Here is an 18,511-nt window from a genome sequence, read left to right on the forward strand (position 1 = left end):
AGGACATAGTAGATGGTTTCTGTTTTGACCGATTGATGACTGATTGACAACAATGTGAGACATAGTTCAAGATGAAAAATAAATCTTTACCACTTCACACCCTCTAAGATGGCTAAAAAATCAACAACAACAAGAAAAGATAAAAAGTGCTGGCAAGTATGTGGAGAAATTAAAATCTTCATATGCCACTGGTTGGGTTATAAATGATGCAGTCACTTTGGAAAACAGTCTGGCAGTGCCTCAAAAATCAAACATAGAGTTACCATATGTCCCAGCAATTCCACTCTTAAGTGTGTGCTCAAGATAATTGAAAACATATATCCAAGTATATCAGAGCAGCATCACTCATAATGACCAAAAAGTGTTAACAACCTAAATGTCCCTCAGCTGATGAATGGATAAACAAAATATGGTATGTTTATACAATGGACTTGTTAAGCTATAAGAAGTAATGAAGTTGGTATATGTTACAACATGGATGAAGTTTGGCCCTGGCTGGTGTGGCTCAGTGGATTGAGAGCCAGCCCGAGAACCAAAGAGTCACTGGTCCGATTCCCAGTCCGGGGCATATGCCAGGTTTACAGGCTGGGTCCCTGGTTCGGGGCACGTAATATGCAACCATACACTGATGTTTCCCTCCCTCTCTTTCTCCCTCCCTTCCCTTCTCTAAAAATAGGTAAATAAAATATTTTTTTAAAAAAACACACAACATGGATGAAGTTTGAAAATATTACATTAAGTGAAGGAAGCCTACCAGAAAGACCATATATTGTATGTGTCCATGTGTATGAAATATCCAGAATCAACAAATCTATAGAGGCAAAAAAAGGGATTCATGGTTTCTATGGGTTATGGAAAGGGAGAAATTAGGAGTGACTGCTAACAGATACAAGGTTTCTTTTAAGGGTGATGAGATGAGAATAGTTGCACAACCTTGTGAATATACTACCTGAATTATATAGCTTAAAAGGCAGAATTTATGGTGTCTGAATTATAGCTCAGTAATGCTGCTATTTTTTTAAAGGCTTTATTGGTTTGAGCCACTGAGATTCTGGGTTGGTTTGTCTTCTCAGCGTAAGAGAGTCCATCCTGACTGTTATATTCAGCCAGATCATCAATCAAGCGCAAGGACAGAATGAAGACGTATAGACCTGCCAAGGCTCGAATAGTTTCATCAACTCATATGTATTCTTTAAACATGCATTAATTTTCACACTAATCATTGGATAAGATGTAACATATAATTTTCAAGTAGAAAAAGCCTTCCTGTGATGACAGAGCAAGTGATCCAACTTTGCCCTTGTGCCTAGAGACCTGGAGAGCAGTCAAGATGTCACAGCAAAATTGCAATGGTGTTGAGATTTTTTTAAAGCTTTACAAACCCAGAGGGCATAAGAGCTTATTAATTAAGAAGCTTATTTCTTTTCTTAAAGAGAAACTCATATCTGAACTTACATTTCCTTCAGAAAAAAGAAGACTTAAATGTTTGCTTGCACATTAGGCAAGACTTCTAAAATATCACTGAAATTGTCTTTTATTTTTTGTATTCCTTTTCTCAGATTGCCTCACTTCTCTTATTTTCTTATCTAAATTGTATGACTTTGGTAACAGTTAACTCCAGGTAACTTGTTTGTTTAAAGGGAAAATATTACTCATATATTGGATTTTGAAATCAGAAGGATAGCAAGAATAAAAGAGAAAGAGAAAAGAAATTTAACAGTAGGGAATTGTAACCCACCCCAACCATTCTTTTGACATTGTTTCTCTGAGTGCTAACTCTGACTAATATGTAGCTTATAGATACAGAAGCATGTTTGTGTAAGAACTAACTTGAAAAGATACAGACTCTGACCTTCCATTATCCTAGCTCTGGAAGATTTGCTGACCTTCAATCATAAAACCAGAATGACGTAAAATCAGAATGATGCACACCAGTCCATTGCTTGACCAGTTTCAATGTCCTTATTGGAATGGACTGTGCTGGTCTGCACATAGAGAATTTTTCAACCCCTCCTCCCACCCTTTTTAAAGGACTTTATTTACTTATTTTTAGATAGAGGGGAAGAGAGGGAGAAAGAGAGAATCATCAATCAAAGTGCAAAAGAAACATTGATTGGTTGCCCTGCATGCCTCCAACGAGGGCCGTGCAACCCATACATGTTCCCTGACCAGGAACAAAACTAGTGACCTTTTGGTTTGTGGGATGACTCTTAACCCACTGAGCAACACTTGTCATGACTCAGCCCCCTCCCCTTGATCTCTTTGTTCTGTTTTCCCTCTCCTTCCTTTTAAGAACCTCTGCCTGCACTGAGATGTGAAGATGGGTTTTTGAGGACATAAGTCCCCCATCTTCTCAGGTGGCCAGCACTTGAATAAATCTCTTTCCTTCTCACCAGCACCTGTCTCACAAGTTTGACTTTCATTGTGACAGGCAGCCAAACTTGGGTTTGGTTTCAGAAAGAGGAAATAAGAAGCAGCCATATTGTTTTGTTTCTAGGGACCCAGTCACCTCAAGCCCCATGCTTCATATTCTGATTTATTCTTCCTCTCATTCCCCTTCATTCCTTCCCAGAACCAGGAAACACCCACCTCTGTGACATCATCTTGATTGCTAAGCAACAGACTCAGGGCTCCACTAGCCTCATGAGCCCTGGGAGAAGACTTGGACCAAGGTGCTCCAAGAAGGAAGCTTCAGAGGGAAGAAGGTCGCCGACATGCTGCAGCTTGTTGTGGAGTCAGCAAAGATTAATCCACCCCTAACTCCCCCACCCAGACCCTGTGTGTCTGTCTACTTCAGAGGTGAGCCACAGGGTCCTGGATGGAAGATAGTTATCCCAAGAGGTAGCATGTATTCAATGAAAAAAAATAAGATTAATGGCACCCTATTATGTGAAGAATGCGCTATCTGACAGAAAGCTGAGGCATATACCTTCTGGTCTTTCAAAAGTTATCGTCTTAATTGCTATTATTTCTTTTATTATAACATTTCTGCTTCCCATTTTTTCCAGGGCATGTTTATGGGAAAAAGAGAAGACTAATGCTTTTCTCAAATTATTAATCTCAAGATCCTATGAACTAGGGCTGTGCCACAAATTCAGGTTTAAAGAAAAAAAGTACCTGCTTTATAGGATGACTGTGAAGATTTTAAAAGATAATTAATATATGTACAATTCTTTCTACAACTTCTAGTAATTTCCCAACATTAATTACTTTTACAATCAACAATTTATATTTTCATAAATATGATTTTTGCTCTTCACAACAATTACATGAGACAAATGAGGCAAGTTTTATTGTTTCCATTTTTTTATAGATAAGGTAAAAAGTCCAAGAAAAGTGGAGAGGGAAGATGTTAAAGGGTTTACAAGAAAAGGAAAGAGATTAAGTATATCTTCATAACTAAGAGTTGATATCAAAAGGGAAGAAGAGAAGGAAAAATAAACCATCTGTTGGTGGAGAGCATGCGAAGGTAGCTACAGGCAAACGAGGTTTTCCAGGTGCTTTCCATAAGAGACACAAGTCACATATGCAATTCCTTCCATTTTATTCCTGGTCTCTCCTCTCTCTCTCTCTCTCTCTCTCTCTCTCACACACACACACACACACACACACACACACACAGTCTTTCCTTGGGAAGAATCTCTAAGTAATTAAGCAATTTAGTGGTTCTTTGCAGGGCTACAGACTGTTCTCTGTTAAGATATTTCTGGAGGAGGAGGATTTTAGTGGATAAAGAGCTTTTAACTCATTATAGATATTTTGAGATGTCTCTTCAGGTACACTAGGCTTTGCTCTGAGAATAAATAAACCATTATATCTCAGTGCCAAAACACAATAAGAGTTTATCCCATGCAATGGATGGCACTGGTCAGGCAGCTCTCCTGAATGGTTTAGAGACCAGCTGCTTGATTCCTGAGCCTGCCAAGTCCCCCTGGCGCCACCCTGTCAGCATATCCTGAGTGTGGATTTGGGGAGTGGGAAGAAAGAGAATGGAGAATCTCAAGGGAGATTTTAGGAGCCAGGCCTGGCAGTGGTGAATGTCCCTCCCATGCCCCTTCGGCCAGACCAAGTCACATGGCACCAACTGGCTGCATGATGGCTGGAAACTATACACTCAGGAAGAAAAGGAAACAAGCACAAAACATTATCTGCCATGTGGGGTGATTCTCTTATAAAAAGTGAGAAATTTTGAAACCCCCTGAAGAAGAAGGAATCAGTGCTATGTCACACCTGCCTCTATAGGCTTGGTGTTTTCTCAGAGCTTCCCGTCTTTCTTTACCCAACTCGAGCCTAGACTTTGAAATATTTCCTGTCATCACTGCCAGACCCTTGGTGTCTTTGCAGACATCAAGAAGAAAACTCGTGAGGTGGAAGGAAATAACCCCACATGGAACGAGGTAAGATGAACCAGGCAAGCCTGGCACCACATAGCAAGGCATAGGTCAGACCATACTCAGAAGTCTAGGGAGAAAACATGAAGCCTCGCAAGCTTTTCCCAGGGCTGGGCGTCTTTGTCTGGGAGTAGCCTCTGAGCTGACAAGGCTGTGAAGGTGTGAGGGCTGCAGCAGCCACATCTGCCCATCACTGCCCTGACCCTTCTCCCCCACTCTGGGTATGGACCACGGTATGGTTCATCTTGACTGACCTGGCCATCCTGATATCCCAAGAAACCTGAAGCAGAGACAGGGCTCCCTGTGCAGGATCCCTTCTCACTTTCCATTCATATATACCCCACCACTCCACCCCTTGGTCCCCAAACCTTTAAACTAACATGCCCACAATACTGCTGTTCAAGCTGTGGGGGCCCAGGTAGGATGCCTGGCACCTTGGTGAAAGGTAGCAAATGCCATCCCATCCTCTGAGGAAATTAGACTTGAAGGAGTTTCCTCAATTCAAGAGAAACACAGAGCTGGCCCATTGTCTGCATCTTTCCTCATTTCCTACAAGGGTGGGAAGAGGAAGGTAGAGGAGGGATGCTGATCTCTCTGTACCTCCACAGACCCTTATCTGGCACCTCTGGAACCGCCCCCTACAGAATGACTCATTCTTGCAAGTCATCCTCCGGGACTTGGGCGCAATAAAGAAAGAAAGGTGAGATGGAAAGAGGCAAGAGGAGCCTGACTCTGACCAAAGCTACAGCAAATGCTGCATCTCCTGTCTCTAATCCATAACTCAAACCCAAAGACCAGAACCCAGCCAGCTACTGAAAAAAGGGGGGCAGGGCGGGCAGCAGGCACTTGTGGAAGGGTAGTGAGACTAGAAATGCTGATCAACTAGAACTAGGAACCTAGAGGCCCAGGAGCAGTTCTGTCTCTTCTGGAGCCACAGAACTCTCAAATCTCTGCTTCTCTTTGCCTATCCTGCTTCCCATCAAGGCCCCATTCATCTGAGACTGACATCCACTGAGATGGAAGCTATGGTGTCCTAGATCAAAATTCCTAGGATGAAAGAATCTGGCCCAATTTAGGTCAGGTATCCCCTCATCCCCACCCCCGGTCAAATCAGCTGTAACTGGGCAGTTTCCATTCAGGATGATGGTGGCCTTTCAGAGGAAAGGGGCTGGGCAAGCAGAGCCAGTAATTGGGGCGCTCACTGCCCATGGAGCCCCAAAGTCAATTACCATAGACTCAAGAGCTCTGCATCCTCTGGTGGATACTCCCCATCACTGTGTTCTTCCTTCAGCCCCTCTGTGGACAACACAGCCTCTAGGAGAGAAAACTCTCTCCACATAAAGTCCTGGTTGAGACAGGGAAGGACACCCCTTCTTCTGGCTCAGGCTGCTTCTCATTTCCCCAGGTTCATTGGCCTAGCAACAATACTGCTGAAGCCCTTGGTGAAAAAACCCAGAGAGGTCCTTTTTGTGAAGGATCTGGTCCTACTCAACCATTCCATGAAGCCCACAGATGTGAGTTGGGTCCCAGGAAGTGTTGTTGGAGGACTGGGGACAGCCAGAGAAACTAGGCTACTCTGCTCCAGCAAAGGCCTGTGAACTCACCCAGAAAGAGCACGTCTTGTCCTCCGGGGCCCCTTCACACTGCCATCGCCTTCCTGACTTCCCCATACTTCCACCCACACATGCCTTTAGACTATTTGGTTGATCATTCACTGGATGCTAGCCTGGAATACTATAGTGAATGAAGCCCACAGTCTATTGGAGTAGGCACCACTCACACTGATAAGTCCACATGTGTACAAGGGTGAAAAGAGCTAGGTCACTGAGGTCAAGAGAGAATGAATGATTCTTCTTGGGATGTCATGGAAGGCTTCACAGAGGAGGTGATTAAAGTGTGTGAAAACAAGCAAAGACCAACCAAATGAAAACCAGCAAAGGTTATATATTCAGAATTGGCTATAGCAAAGGAGTTGGCCACCATCACTTGGTTTTGGCAGAGACTCAAAGGCAGGCAGAGGAGAGGGAAAACTCTATAGCAGAAAAAAGGGAAGGCTCAGATATGTACGGATAGGAGGCTGTTGGCCTGGAGAAACTGTAAGTGATCTTACTAGAAGCTAGGCATCCTATGTGATTGGGTAAGGTGCACATTTAGCTTTCTGCGGTTGGTCCTAAGATGTAAGTGGGAACAAAAATGAGGGAAGTTGCAGTTATTAATCAAGTTCTGGCCATTTGGGGCTAATCATTATTGTTTGTTTCCTGGATTGTTGCTAGGGCTGGTGTTCTGACTTCCTGTAAGTCTAATTTACAAACACTGGCTTCCTGGTCTGGTTACTGTAAGTTGGTTTCCTGGGCTGAGTGCTGCAGAGTTTGGGCCCACGTTCTGTTTTCATATATGCTCTGGCCATTGTCCATTTGTCTATTCAGTATCTGAGTTTATAACCACCAGTTTATAATCTCCCTGCACCCTAGACTGCACAGGCCCCCATGGTATGGCCTTGCAATATGGCCAGTATCACTCCACCCAGGAGAACTGAGGATGAACCCACCAGTCTGGGCTGGATTCCTGTGCTGTGACTTGGTCAAGGATTGCACAGTCTGGCTTATAGCTCCCCTCTCTTTGCCTTGTAGTGCTCTATCACCCTTCATGTGGCCCATATGACCACCCAGGATATTGAGAAGACAGGTATATCTTTTCATGGAACTTACCCCCTTTCTTTCCCCAAGCATAACTGGTTGGGCATTCTGGGACCATCAAGACCCAACCCTTGAGGGCTATAGAAGGATTGTGATCAGGTTAAGGTCTAGAAGCCAGATCTCCAGACGCTTAGTTGAGGCTGTCTGTTACCTTTACATGTCCATTTGTCATCTCTAGACATGCAAACTCCAATGGGTGGCAGAGGGAGATAAGGATGACCATTTCCGAGAGCCCACATGTGTGGAGAGTAGAAACTAGGGTTACTAAGGGTAGAGGGGGCCCATGAAATGTTCTGGGCAGACATGTGCCCCTATCAGGTCTTGGCCATGTTTTTTCGTCAAGGGATAGAATGATAAAATGGAGGAAACGCTTCAAAATGTCCTGAGCCCCAGCCTCTGAGAGCTCACCCTGGACTGTGTTTCCCTAGGGGATAAAGACCTCCTGGGCATAACTGCACAAGAAGTAGCCCAGCAGAAATTGATGGTTCCCAGCTATGCTGCACACAAAGAGCTGTCTTCAAAACCTCAGCACTTTCAGGTGAGGACCTTCCAGGTAGAAAGCTTACGTAATTTGCCTGACACCTCACAGTGTTCCCAGGTTATCCCCACCTCTTCACAAGGTCATGGCAGAGTCTTAGAGCTTCAGACAGGCTACAGGTTCTCACTGCATCCCTGTAGTCCAGGGGCCACTATGCGGGGACTTGTGCACATAGCTGAAGCTAAAGACTGCCTCAGTGGGGCCATAAGAGGTGCTGCTGGCTGTGCACCAGCAGGTCCTGGCAGGGGCCAAGGAGACAGAGCCAAAGTCCTGGGCCCTGCCTGTAGGAGTCCATGAGATTCTTGATAACACAAGGCTAGCCACATGCAAGGTTAAATTAGCCATATGGGAGATGCTGGGGAAAATTTGAGATCTATGGGAAGGTTCATGGTTCCACTGTGAATTCTGGAACCCCCAACTTCCCTCCAGTCTCTAGCCTGTGACCTAACATTTCCGCCATGGTTTTGCCTCCCTCAGAGTACCACTTGTTCAGGAGGTTCAGAGTCATCTTTGTCTGCTCCTCTTCCTCACCCCACCCCCTGCATCCAGCTACCAGCCAAGGCCAACTCTTAACATCACCTGACTGCTTCCACTTCTCCATTGCCACTTCCATTCCTTGGCTTGAGCCATCACTTCCATGGACCACCTTGATAGGTTCCTCCCAACCTAGAGGCTTCCAGCTCTCTCTCTTGTCCATTCTTCAGTCAAAGTGGTCTTTCAGAGACATCGTTCTTGCCATGCACACACATGCTTAAAGCCGTCCTTAAAAGTAAGAACACTCCAATGTCTCCAGACAAAAGCCAAACTCCTTACAATGGCTTCCCAGGCCCTAGATACACCAAGCCTTGCCCCTCTGAGCCACCCTCTCCCTTGCCCCTGCCACTCTCCACCCTTTACTAACATTCTGGACCATTCACAGCCCCCATTTTCAAGCCTCTCTCTAGCCACCAGGCCTTTGTGCATGCTGCCTTGGAAATACCTTCCCTCTCTGCCCCATCCTTTTTCACCAGGCTAGTTTACCACAGGATAGAAGGTCAGTGTGCCTATGTCACTCCCCTTCCTATGTCGTAGTGGTTAGGACAAAATGCCGACATGAGGGCTGTGAGGCTGGTTTGGTCCATTCTTGTCTGCTGCTTAGGTAGCTGTATGTGTGTCAGTCTCTGAAGGGCCTCTGGACTTGATGGAGACACTGGAGGCCTCATGGAGAATGACTGGACCCATGGCCTGGTCTGGGAGTGCTATATGCTATTTACTACCCATAGTCAGATGGCAAGCTCCCATGACTATGTCCTGCTCACCACTGCCATTGCTATTTCCTTCTCCCTTGGGCTCAGCCAGACTGGATCTTATGGGCTCCAAGTTGCTCTTCTCCCTCCTGCCTTCTAATTCTAGGCTCATATGTCACAGTCCCTTTACTGAGTTTTGGTAAAGTATATACATAAAAGCAGCAGAAGAAATCACAAATCAGAGATTATACCACAGATTATAGATGCAATTGCATGGAACTTTAGAATTTTCAATTCCTTAAAAAGATTATAGATAAAAATCAACACACGAAAACAGACTTTTTTTTCTTAAGTAGCAAACCCATACCAGTGGAGAAGAAAAACTAAGTCCGCACTAGATGAAAAGGGCGAAGCAGTAGAGGTGACAGTTCCCAGAAAGAAACAAGGCCGAGGTCATACCCAGGCTTGTCTCTAGGCAGGTCGATCCAGCTCCTGCCAGCCTTTTCCATGTGGGCTCTCATTCTATCCACAGTATATGTTTCTCATCATCCCATTTTGTTCTTTCAGAGAGAGTCCTTGTGAAAGAAGGGGATCCAAGGTCCCCGATATCAGGGTCTCGTTTTGTTGCCGGTAGGTCCAAGTGAAGGTGTTTGAAGCCCGCCAGCTCATGGGCAACAACCTCAAGCCAGTGGTGAAGGTAGTCATTGGAGGCAAGCAGTACTACACTCGGACCAAAATGGGAAACAACCCTTTCTTCAATGAGGTGGGCCACACATGATCTTCAGGGCTGAATGGGACACTTTTGCCATGTGGCCTAGTTGGGCTGGGCATTTTCTGCAGGCAGGCAAGCAGCTTGCTTCTTGACTAGGGTGTCTTTATGTGTTTCACAAGCATTTACTGAGCACCTTTATAGGGTAGAGCACTGTGTTTGGCACTGGGGATACAGATGGATAATTTGCAGGAATTATTGATAGAACTATAGGCATGGGGAGGGGAGCCTGCAAAATGCACTGGGGCCTGTCATGGCTGGCACTTGAAAGCCATGCAGGGACTGAAGCAGGAGAGTGACAGAGTTAGGTTTGCATTTGGGAAGGGAAATCTGGGCTGCAGCAAAGAGCAGACTGACAGCGCAATCTAGAAGGATACAAGCTCCAGTTTCTATCCCAAGGTGACTAGCTGGGCCTTGAGCTGCTCATGACAAGTTTTCTGGGAATCCCCTATCTCTGCCCTTTATCTAGGCAGAAAACCCTCAAGGAACCTGGCAGGCCTCTGCTTCCTGAGGAGGAGCGTGAGAGCAGGATAAGCTGAGAGTTATTGAAATGGGCAAATGATGGGAAGAATCCCACCACTCTGAGGCTTTGGGCTTATTGAGTCACTGGGTCAAATGGTAGAAGAAATATTGTCTACTCCCACCCCTATCCTGTCCTTCAGATCTTTTTCCAGAATTTCCATGAGGTTCCTGCAAAGTTCTTCGATGACACCATCTTAATCCAGGTGAAGAACCAGACAAGATGGGCCCACTCTCCTGTCCCGCCTCATTTCTAGGAAGCCCTTTAGCTTTCCTCCCAGCCACACCCTTAGAGCCAGAGTCACTTCATATGGTCTTTCTGACCCCAAGGCAGCATCTCCACCACCTTCTTCACTCATGGCAACCCAGACCCACATTCATGCATTCATTCAACAAATATGGAATGTTGCCCTGGCTGGGTAGCTCAGCTGGTTAGAGCATTGTCACGATGTGCCAAGATTGCTTGTTCAGTTTCCGGTCAGGGCACATACAAGAATTAACCAGTGAATGCATCCATAAGTGAAACGATAAATTGATGTTTCTTTATCTCTCTCTCCTTCCTCCTCTCTCTCTAAAATCAATAAATTAAAAACAGTTTTTTAAACAAAAAACAAATACGGAATGCCAGCTGCTAGGCACTGACCTGGACACTGAGGTGAACAAAGCAGTCTCCTCCCATGTGCCAGAGGACCCTTCTAATGTCCCCTTGACATGGCACATTGCATTCTTGTACCAGAGGGAACCCAGTAACAGTAGTGAGCATGTGTTTATTATTTGCCTCCTATGTGTCCAGGGCTGAGGAGAAGGAGGAGGTGTCTCCCTCAAAGAGTTCCCACATTTGTGAGAACACAGGCACATATGTAACTACCAGGACAGCAGGCCATGAGAAAGTTGAGTGCAACACTTGGCTTTGTGTTGACCTTTGGGCTGACCAAGTGAATTGGCCTCTTTAATCAGTTTTCTCATCAGAAAAATTGAACTAAAAAACCTGAACCTCAGAGAGTTTCTCTGAGAATTAAAGGAGAAAACCTACGTGGGGGTTTGGAATGGGCCATTAGGAAGCGTGGAGTAAACTCTGGAGAATTCTTAATGTGCCTGTGTGGGTCAGGGAACTAGGCTGTGAACAACTGAACTCTTTCTGGGAATCCCCCCACAGGTGATGAATTCCTCAGTGATGAGATACAATGCAGAGATCGGGAGGTTCCAAGTGAGTACTGGGGAAAGAAGGAGGTTTGGGGAACTGGTCATAGAGACTCAACCACCCTGGGCTCCACGCCCAAGTCCTGGGGAAAGGACTTGAATTTTCATGCAGAAAGACCCAGATTTGGATCCACCTACCAACTGAGTGACTTAGACAAGTGTTCTGAGCCTCTACTTCCTCATCTGTAAAATGAAGACAATAACTTACTCAACCACAGGGTTGTCGAGAGGATTAAAATGTGTAATATTCATAAAAGTGCTCGATGTCTTGTTGAAGTCTCCACATTTATAATATAATAGACACAGTTCAAGCCTCTGTTTCAAGAAAATGGAAGCAGAACACCCAAAAAGACCAAACTAATTGTTGGGGAACCCGTGACAAACCTTGCTTCATGAAGGGCTACATGAAGATTTCCCAAATCCAGGAAGATCAGGAAAGGTAGGGTTGCCGGCTTAAACACAAGATGCCCCATAAATCTGAATCTTAAAGAACAGGTACTTTGGAAATAGAAGCGTGCCTGAAATATTTCCTCAAATGGCTCCTCAAGAAATACTATAGGGGACAAATATATACTAAAATATAGTCACTGTTTACATGAAATTCAAATTTAAGCAGACATCTATATTTTTATTTCCTAAATCTGGCAACCCCCGAAAAAGGTCTCCACCCTTGTTAAAGGTAAATTTAGGGCAAATTAAAGTTAGATTACTTCCTCACTACTTGTAATAAGCACATAAACAGTCATGAACTGCCCCTCCTCCCATCTTACCCTTGAGGCAGCAGTGCAGGCTTAGAAATTAAGATTCTAGAGAGGGTAGATGGCAGGGGTCAAAAATGTTGAGCTTTCGACAAAGACCACCGTGAAATTTTCAGACAACAACCAACTGTATAAACTGTTGAGTAAAATACAGAAGGCAGAGAAAATCTGAGCTTTAAAAAATATGTATATTACTTTTTTTGGAAAAGTTTAAATATACACAGAAGTAGAGAGAATAGTATAAATTCCCACTTCCTCATTAGTCAGCTTCACCAATTCATTGCCAATCAGATTTTTATCCATACCCAGGCCATTTCTGCAACCCTACTGGATTATTTTGAATCAAATCTCAAACATGGTATCATTTTATTTTTAAATATTTCAGCATATTGTTCTAAAACATATTTTATTAAGTGTAACCAAATATGGCTATCACATTTAATGAAAACCTTTTCTAATTTGGTATTCAAATTCTCCTAATTGTCTTGTGAATTCCTTTTAAAGTTTGCCTGAGCCAAGATCCATACCAGGTGCATACAGGTTTAAGTGTATTTTCAGGTCTCTTTTATTCTGTTGGTCCCATTCCCTTTTTTCCCTTGCAATTTATTTGCTAAACAAATTTGTTTATCCTAAAAGTTTCCCCTAGTCTGGATTTTGCTGATTGCATCTCCTGGGGCTCATTTCACAGGTCCCCCTGCTGAGGTATTTCCATCTAGAGGCTCCACCAGACTTGGGTCAATTGTTTGGCAAGATGACTTCAGCAGGAGGCACAGAATGTCTACTGGTCTCTGTTGTTAAGAGCTACCGGTGATCACTGCCTAGGTCTACTGCTTCGTTAAGGGTGACTGAGGTTTTCGGTTTTTTTAGGGGTGACTGAGTTTTATTTTGTTTTCTTCCAGCTTTATTGAAGTATAATTGACAAACAATGCGTTACACATATTTAAATTATATACCTTGATACATTTAAAAATATGTATAGAAACCATTGCTATAGTCAAGATAATGAACATATCCATCACATCCATCACCCCCAAAAGTTTCCTTGTGCCCCCTTGAACTTCTTCCCTCTAACCCTCATCCCAACCCCTCTCACCCCCAGGCAACAAATGGTATGCTTTCTGTAACTACAGATTGCTTTGCATTTTCTAGAATTTTATATCAATGAAATCATATAGCATGTACTCTTTTTTGTTTGGCTACTTTTACTCAGCATAATTATTTTGAGATTTTATCCATGATGCCTGTATCAATAGTTCATTCCTTTTTATTACTGAGTAGTACTCACATGTATGGATGTACCACAGTTTGTTTATCAATTTATCTGCTGATGAACATTTAGATTATTTCCAGTGTTTGGCTATTACAATAAAGCTGCTGTAACAGTGATGCATAAATCTTTGTGTGGACATATGCTTTAATTTCACTTGGGCAGATACATAGAAATGGAATGACTAGCTCATATGGTAGGTGTATGTTTAACTTTTAAAGAAAATTCTTAATGATTTTTTCTCAAAAGTTCTAAACAAGCGTTATCATTTTATATTCCTATCAGAGGTGTATTGGAGTTCCAGTTGCTCCACATTCTCATCAATGCTTGATATAGTCCATCTTTTTTATTTTAGCCATTCTAATTATGTATTAATATCTCAAGATTATTCACTTCCCTGATGACTAATGATGTTGAGCATCTTTTCATGTGCTTTTTTGTCATCTATCTTTGCCTGTTCAGAATGTTTGTTCAAATTTTTTGCTTGTTTTCTTACTATTGACTTCTGAGATTTTCTTATATATTCTGGATACAAATCTTTTATCAGATATATGATTTGGAATTATTTTCTCCCAGTATATAACTTGTCCTTTCATTTGCTTAATAGTATCTTTTAAAAGAGTGGAAGTTTTTAACTTCAATGACGCCCAATTTCTCAGGTTTTTCTTTTATGGATGTACTCTTGTTGTATCTAAGAAATCCTTGCCTATGTAATCCAAGAGGGTAACTGGTTTCAAAGCAGCCCTAATGTGCAAGATCCGGGGACTGCTTTGTGGACCTTTCGATGTGAGTTACAAGGGTGACCTTGTCCCACACCACTTCAGTCCTGTACCACATCTCTCTGGCCTCAGTCAGAAACTTTCTCCCAAGGCAAAGGGAAAACACATAGCCTCTCTTGCCAACTCCTGGCAACCCTTGATCATCCTCCTCCCCAGGATAGGAGAAGCTCTTCCCTCACCTAGGGAGAGAAAAGAGTCAGTGTTATGTTGGCCAGGCAGTGGTGGTTAAGTATCCTTTCAATCCAGGCCTCCTTATTTTCTAGCTGTAAGATGTTGAGCACTCCTCCCAAACTCAGTATCTTCCTCTGTTGAGTGGTGGAGGTATGGGCCAACTTCTATCTTGTTGCAAAGATTTAAAAAGTTAGAGCAGGCAAGTGGCTACTACTATCATCAGCTTAGTTGGTATTACAAATCTTAGCTGGAGGTCCTAACTAATCTTTATTCTACTCTTGTCTTTTCAGACAGATATTGGATTTATCTACCATTCTCCGGGTAAGTAAACAGTTGTTGCAGGTATGCGTATCTTCTAAGAAAAACCAAGCCAAGTGTCAAAACATCACAAAATCCCTGTATGTTCAATGAATTGGGAAGAGTATTCAAGGGTGTGAATTATTTTCTGTACTTGGTAATATTTTACTGTACTTAATGGTAGTTTATCTTGTTTTATAAGAAAATTTTTCTCTGCAAAACTGAAGGCATCCCTTTGGGTCAAATGCTAATCTTTTAATGCAGCCTTGGGCTGACTTTCAATTTTTGAGGCCAGTGTTGGGGAATTAAAGTTTGAGTAGAGATTTCCTCTGTGCCTTGGCCATAACATAGGTACCCAGGTTGAGGCTGGGACTTAATGTCGGGGAAAATTCTTGTCTTGTTCATACCAGGACAGTAACAACTATAGGGTCCCAGGATAGGAAAGAGGGGTCCCTATTTTCTAAACACAATATCTGGCAGCCTGGAGAGTGCACTTTCTTGGCTTAATGGTAGGAGCGACTCTCATTTTTGTACTACTGGATTGCAATCAGAATATATGAGACATGTTTCTACATCTCTCTCCCCAACAAACAAAGACTGGTTTCAGGGGAGACTGGAAGCTGGTCCCCCATGGGCCCTCTGCCTCTCCAGGTCACACACTACTGCGGAAATGGTTAGGCCTCTGCAACCCAAATGAACCCAGCAGTGGTGTGAGAGGCTACCTGAAGGTCACCATCTGTGCTGTCGGTGTGGGAGATCAGGCCCTGGTGAGGCTACCCCCCACATCCCAGCAACATTTCCTACCTTGGCTGCTTCTGTGGGGCACCCTGGGTTTTCCAAGTGGCCGTTGATCTTTACATGCTTTCATGTTGTCCACTGTGTCACTTCAGGGCTGTCACTCCTCCTCAGTGGCCTTGGCTGTGACCTCCCCATGACTCTGACCCTGTCAGCTCTCTGGTCTTTCCAGGTAGATCAAAAGATGCCCTATGGAGCTGATGACACCAATGTTCAGATCTTCAAGTCAGCGATGGTCCCCATCAAAATGGCCTACTTACAGTTCTTCATCTACTGCGCAGAGGACCTTCACCTCAGTGAGTCAGGGTGGCAGGAAGGGCATGTCCCTCAGGTGCCCTATGCAGTGACACCCTAGGTCCCCAGGGGCTTCCCTGTTCCTATTTAGGTTGGAGGGGGAAGGTGAAACTAAAATCCTCTTACAGTGGTTTTATAGAGGCCTCATAGACACCCTTTAAAATGGGCCATATGTCCCTGACCTGTCTTTGATGCTTGGGTGCAGAGGTTCCCTATGCCAGCCTCCATCTCTGCTGCTAATAATATGGGTCACACAGAGAGAGTGAAAATGGGAGGGGTTTGCCCATGGGGCGCCAAATCACATTATGGAGGAGGGTTTTAAGTTGTTCTGTCACCTCTCCTTTTTCTCCTTCTCAAAAAAAAAAAAAAAAAAAAGATGATGTTGTTTCAGAAATCTTTTAACTTCTTGTTCACAGAGAAATACCACTCAGTGAGTCCTGTGTTGGAGGTAGAACTAATTGGGGAAAAGGTAAGTGCAGAAAGGGTATGTGGCTAAGAGAAATGGTCACCTAGCAATAGTGTGGGAGTAAGACTGGGTTGGTAGGCAGAACCCCAGGAATCATCTCCCAGTTTGTCCATTAACGGGCCGTGTGAACCCACTGGATCAGGAACTCTGTGAAGGTGGAGGCCATGGCTTCACCACTGCCTCCCAGAGCTGTGTGCAGTGCCCAGCATGGAAGATGCCCCCTGAAAACCAAGGACACAGATGCCTGATGAGTGAATGAATGAATGAAGCAACATGCCTGCAAATGAACAGCACTTAGACTGTCACATCCCCTCTGCACCTGCTTCTTCTTTTATAATTTGAGGGTTCTGGCAAGAGAGTTGCTGACATTCCGTGAACCTCTTTGAACAGAGTACATTTTCCAAAGTGTGTTGATAGATGTTTTGTGCAAAAAAACAATCTTATGTTTAACTTTGGGGAATGCTGGACTAAAGTTAAATAGATTGGTCTCAGAATTTATAAACCATCAATTCTGCCATATTCTACCTATTAGTAGTTATTAAATGCAGCCCATACATAAGGGAAGAGAGGGGTTAGTGTACCCTTTTTGAAGGAAGGAGTACCAAAGGTCTGGTGGATATACCTTAGAACCACCACACTGAGGGAGGTTTGTATTCCCAATCTAGATGAGATGATCTTGGGTGGTAGATGGAACATAATTTATCCCAATTTTTAATATTTCTGTGTTTTTCTGAGTGTCCATTGAAAAGTTTAACCAGTTCAACCAACCTTTGATTTCACTAACATGATTGCTCAGATTAAGGCTAGATTTTAAAATGATGCTTCAAGAAGGGGAGGCCATGTGTGCTGCTGCCATTGGAGTTGTTTTGATCACTTCTGTTAGGATCTTAAGAGTTCCTCTACAATAATCTATGTATATGTATTCATATAATAAAGTTAGAGCCCTATATCTATTTAAAAATGTAATTTATTGAAAGTTGACTTAAGGAAAAATATTGAGGAATCTGGGCCTCGGCAAGTGCACAAAAGACTGAAGTTGTAGCTGCTTAGAAGTTGTCCAAGTGTCTGAGACCAGGGAGTCCCATGATCAGCCCTGGGTTGCAGACAGCAACCAGACTGTGAGCCAGACTGGAAGGGCTGGAAAGTGAGGCCTGTGGAGGGAGGAGGGGACAGGCTGGCACTGACACTGCTTTGGGATGTTCCCAGCTTAAGACACAGGTGAAGACCCAAACAGAGAACCCAATCTGGAACCAGATCCTGACCTTCCAGATTCAGGTATTGCCATCTAATTATGCCTACCACTTCCTCTCCCCACAAACAAGGGGCATTTGGGGGTTGGCGTGTGTAAAGGTATGGATGGAAGGAGAGACCAAGAAACATGCGAAGGGGAGGGCTCTGCCTAATAGGGAGCATGAGGAAGTCCAGGACCATTATGGGAAATCTTACTATATCCACTATTAATGAGTGGGCCGTACAACTGAGCTTTCCAGAAAACTTAAACGTGTCCTTTCACCTACATTAAAAAGTAAGCCCTGGCTGGTATGGCTCAGTGGATTGAGTGCCAGACTGTGGACCAAAATGTCGCCTGTTTGATTCCCAGTCAGGACACATGCTTGGGTTGCTGGCCAGGTCCACAGCTCAGGGCATGTGAGAGGCAACCAAATCCATGTTTCTCTCCTCTTTCTCCTTCCTTTCCCCTCTCTCTGAAAATAAATAAATAAAACCTTTTAAAAAACACCAATCACTTTAAAGACTCATTCTAAATTTTATTATCAATTATCTCTTAGGCCAGATGCCATGAATAGATTGGCAGCTCTTAGCTGATGACCTAGAGATACCAGGAGCCTGTAGTTATTCTGAGCTACATGTGGTCACGCTATTTGTCCCTACACTAACTGCCCCAAGGTGCTCTTCTTTGTGGGGTTCTGTGGTCTGATTTTTATACCCTCGCAATCCTTCTTGTCAATGGTGTGGATGCCAGTTCTCTTTAAGCCCTCCAGGGCTTAGGCCTCTAAGGATTGTGTGCAAAATAGAAGAGGATTCTGAGAGAACTTGAGCACTCTCATGAGTGCAACTGTGCAGAACTTTGGGTGCCATCTATTTGGCCACCCGGAGAGTGTTTGGGTTCCTTATATTTTACATTTGTGTGAAGTGAAAGTAGCTAATGAGCTCCCCTATGCCTCCTGGTGAGTCATCATTTTTAACCATTCCTCATATTCCCTACTTGGATGATTTTATTGACTTTTTAAGTAGAAAGAGAGTTTAGAAGAGGTTGAGTTCATCCCCTACCCTTGCCAAGCCCACTCTCACATGCGCCTGGCTGTAATGAGGCCAGAACCCTCAGA

The 18,511-nt window shown here is 43.8% G+C and overlaps 1 protein-coding gene across 1 annotated transcript in view; it reads left to right on the forward strand.

The window, feature by feature from the left end:
- Window positions 1–2,714: 2,714 nt before the first annotated feature.
- Window positions 2,715–18,511, forward strand: part of FER1L5 (fer-1 like family member 5) — a 48,026-nt gene continuing 32,229 nt past the window's right edge. The window contains exons 1-14 of the mRNA XM_054585662.1: window positions 2,715–2,799; window positions 4,345–4,397; window positions 5,000–5,091; window positions 5,797–5,905; window positions 7,022–7,076; window positions 7,516–7,625; window positions 9,486–9,614; window positions 10,283–10,345; window positions 11,296–11,346; window positions 14,605–14,635; window positions 15,263–15,378; window positions 15,579–15,702; window positions 16,117–16,169; window positions 17,373–17,441. Coding sequence (XP_054441637.1) covers window positions 2,715–2,799; window positions 4,345–4,397; window positions 5,000–5,091; window positions 5,797–5,905; window positions 7,022–7,076; window positions 7,516–7,625; window positions 9,486–9,614; window positions 10,283–10,345; window positions 11,296–11,346; window positions 14,605–14,635; window positions 15,263–15,378; window positions 15,579–15,702; window positions 16,117–16,169; window positions 17,373–17,441 — 1,140 coding nt within the window. The remainder of the gene's footprint in view (window positions 2,800–4,344; window positions 4,398–4,999; window positions 5,092–5,796; window positions 5,906–7,021; window positions 7,077–7,515; window positions 7,626–9,485; window positions 9,615–10,282; window positions 10,346–11,295; window positions 11,347–14,604; window positions 14,636–15,262; window positions 15,379–15,578; window positions 15,703–16,116; window positions 16,170–17,372; window positions 17,442–18,511) is intronic.

The sequence above is a fragment of the Pteronotus mesoamericanus genome, unplaced genomic scaffold (genome assembly GCF_021234165.1).
Source record: "Pteronotus mesoamericanus isolate MK-2021 breed Mesoamerican mustached bat unplaced genomic scaffold, CSHL_Meso_final contig_121, whole genome shotgun sequence".
Classification (NCBI taxonomy): domain Eukaryota; kingdom Metazoa; phylum Chordata; class Mammalia; order Chiroptera; family Mormoopidae; genus Pteronotus; species Pteronotus mesoamericanus.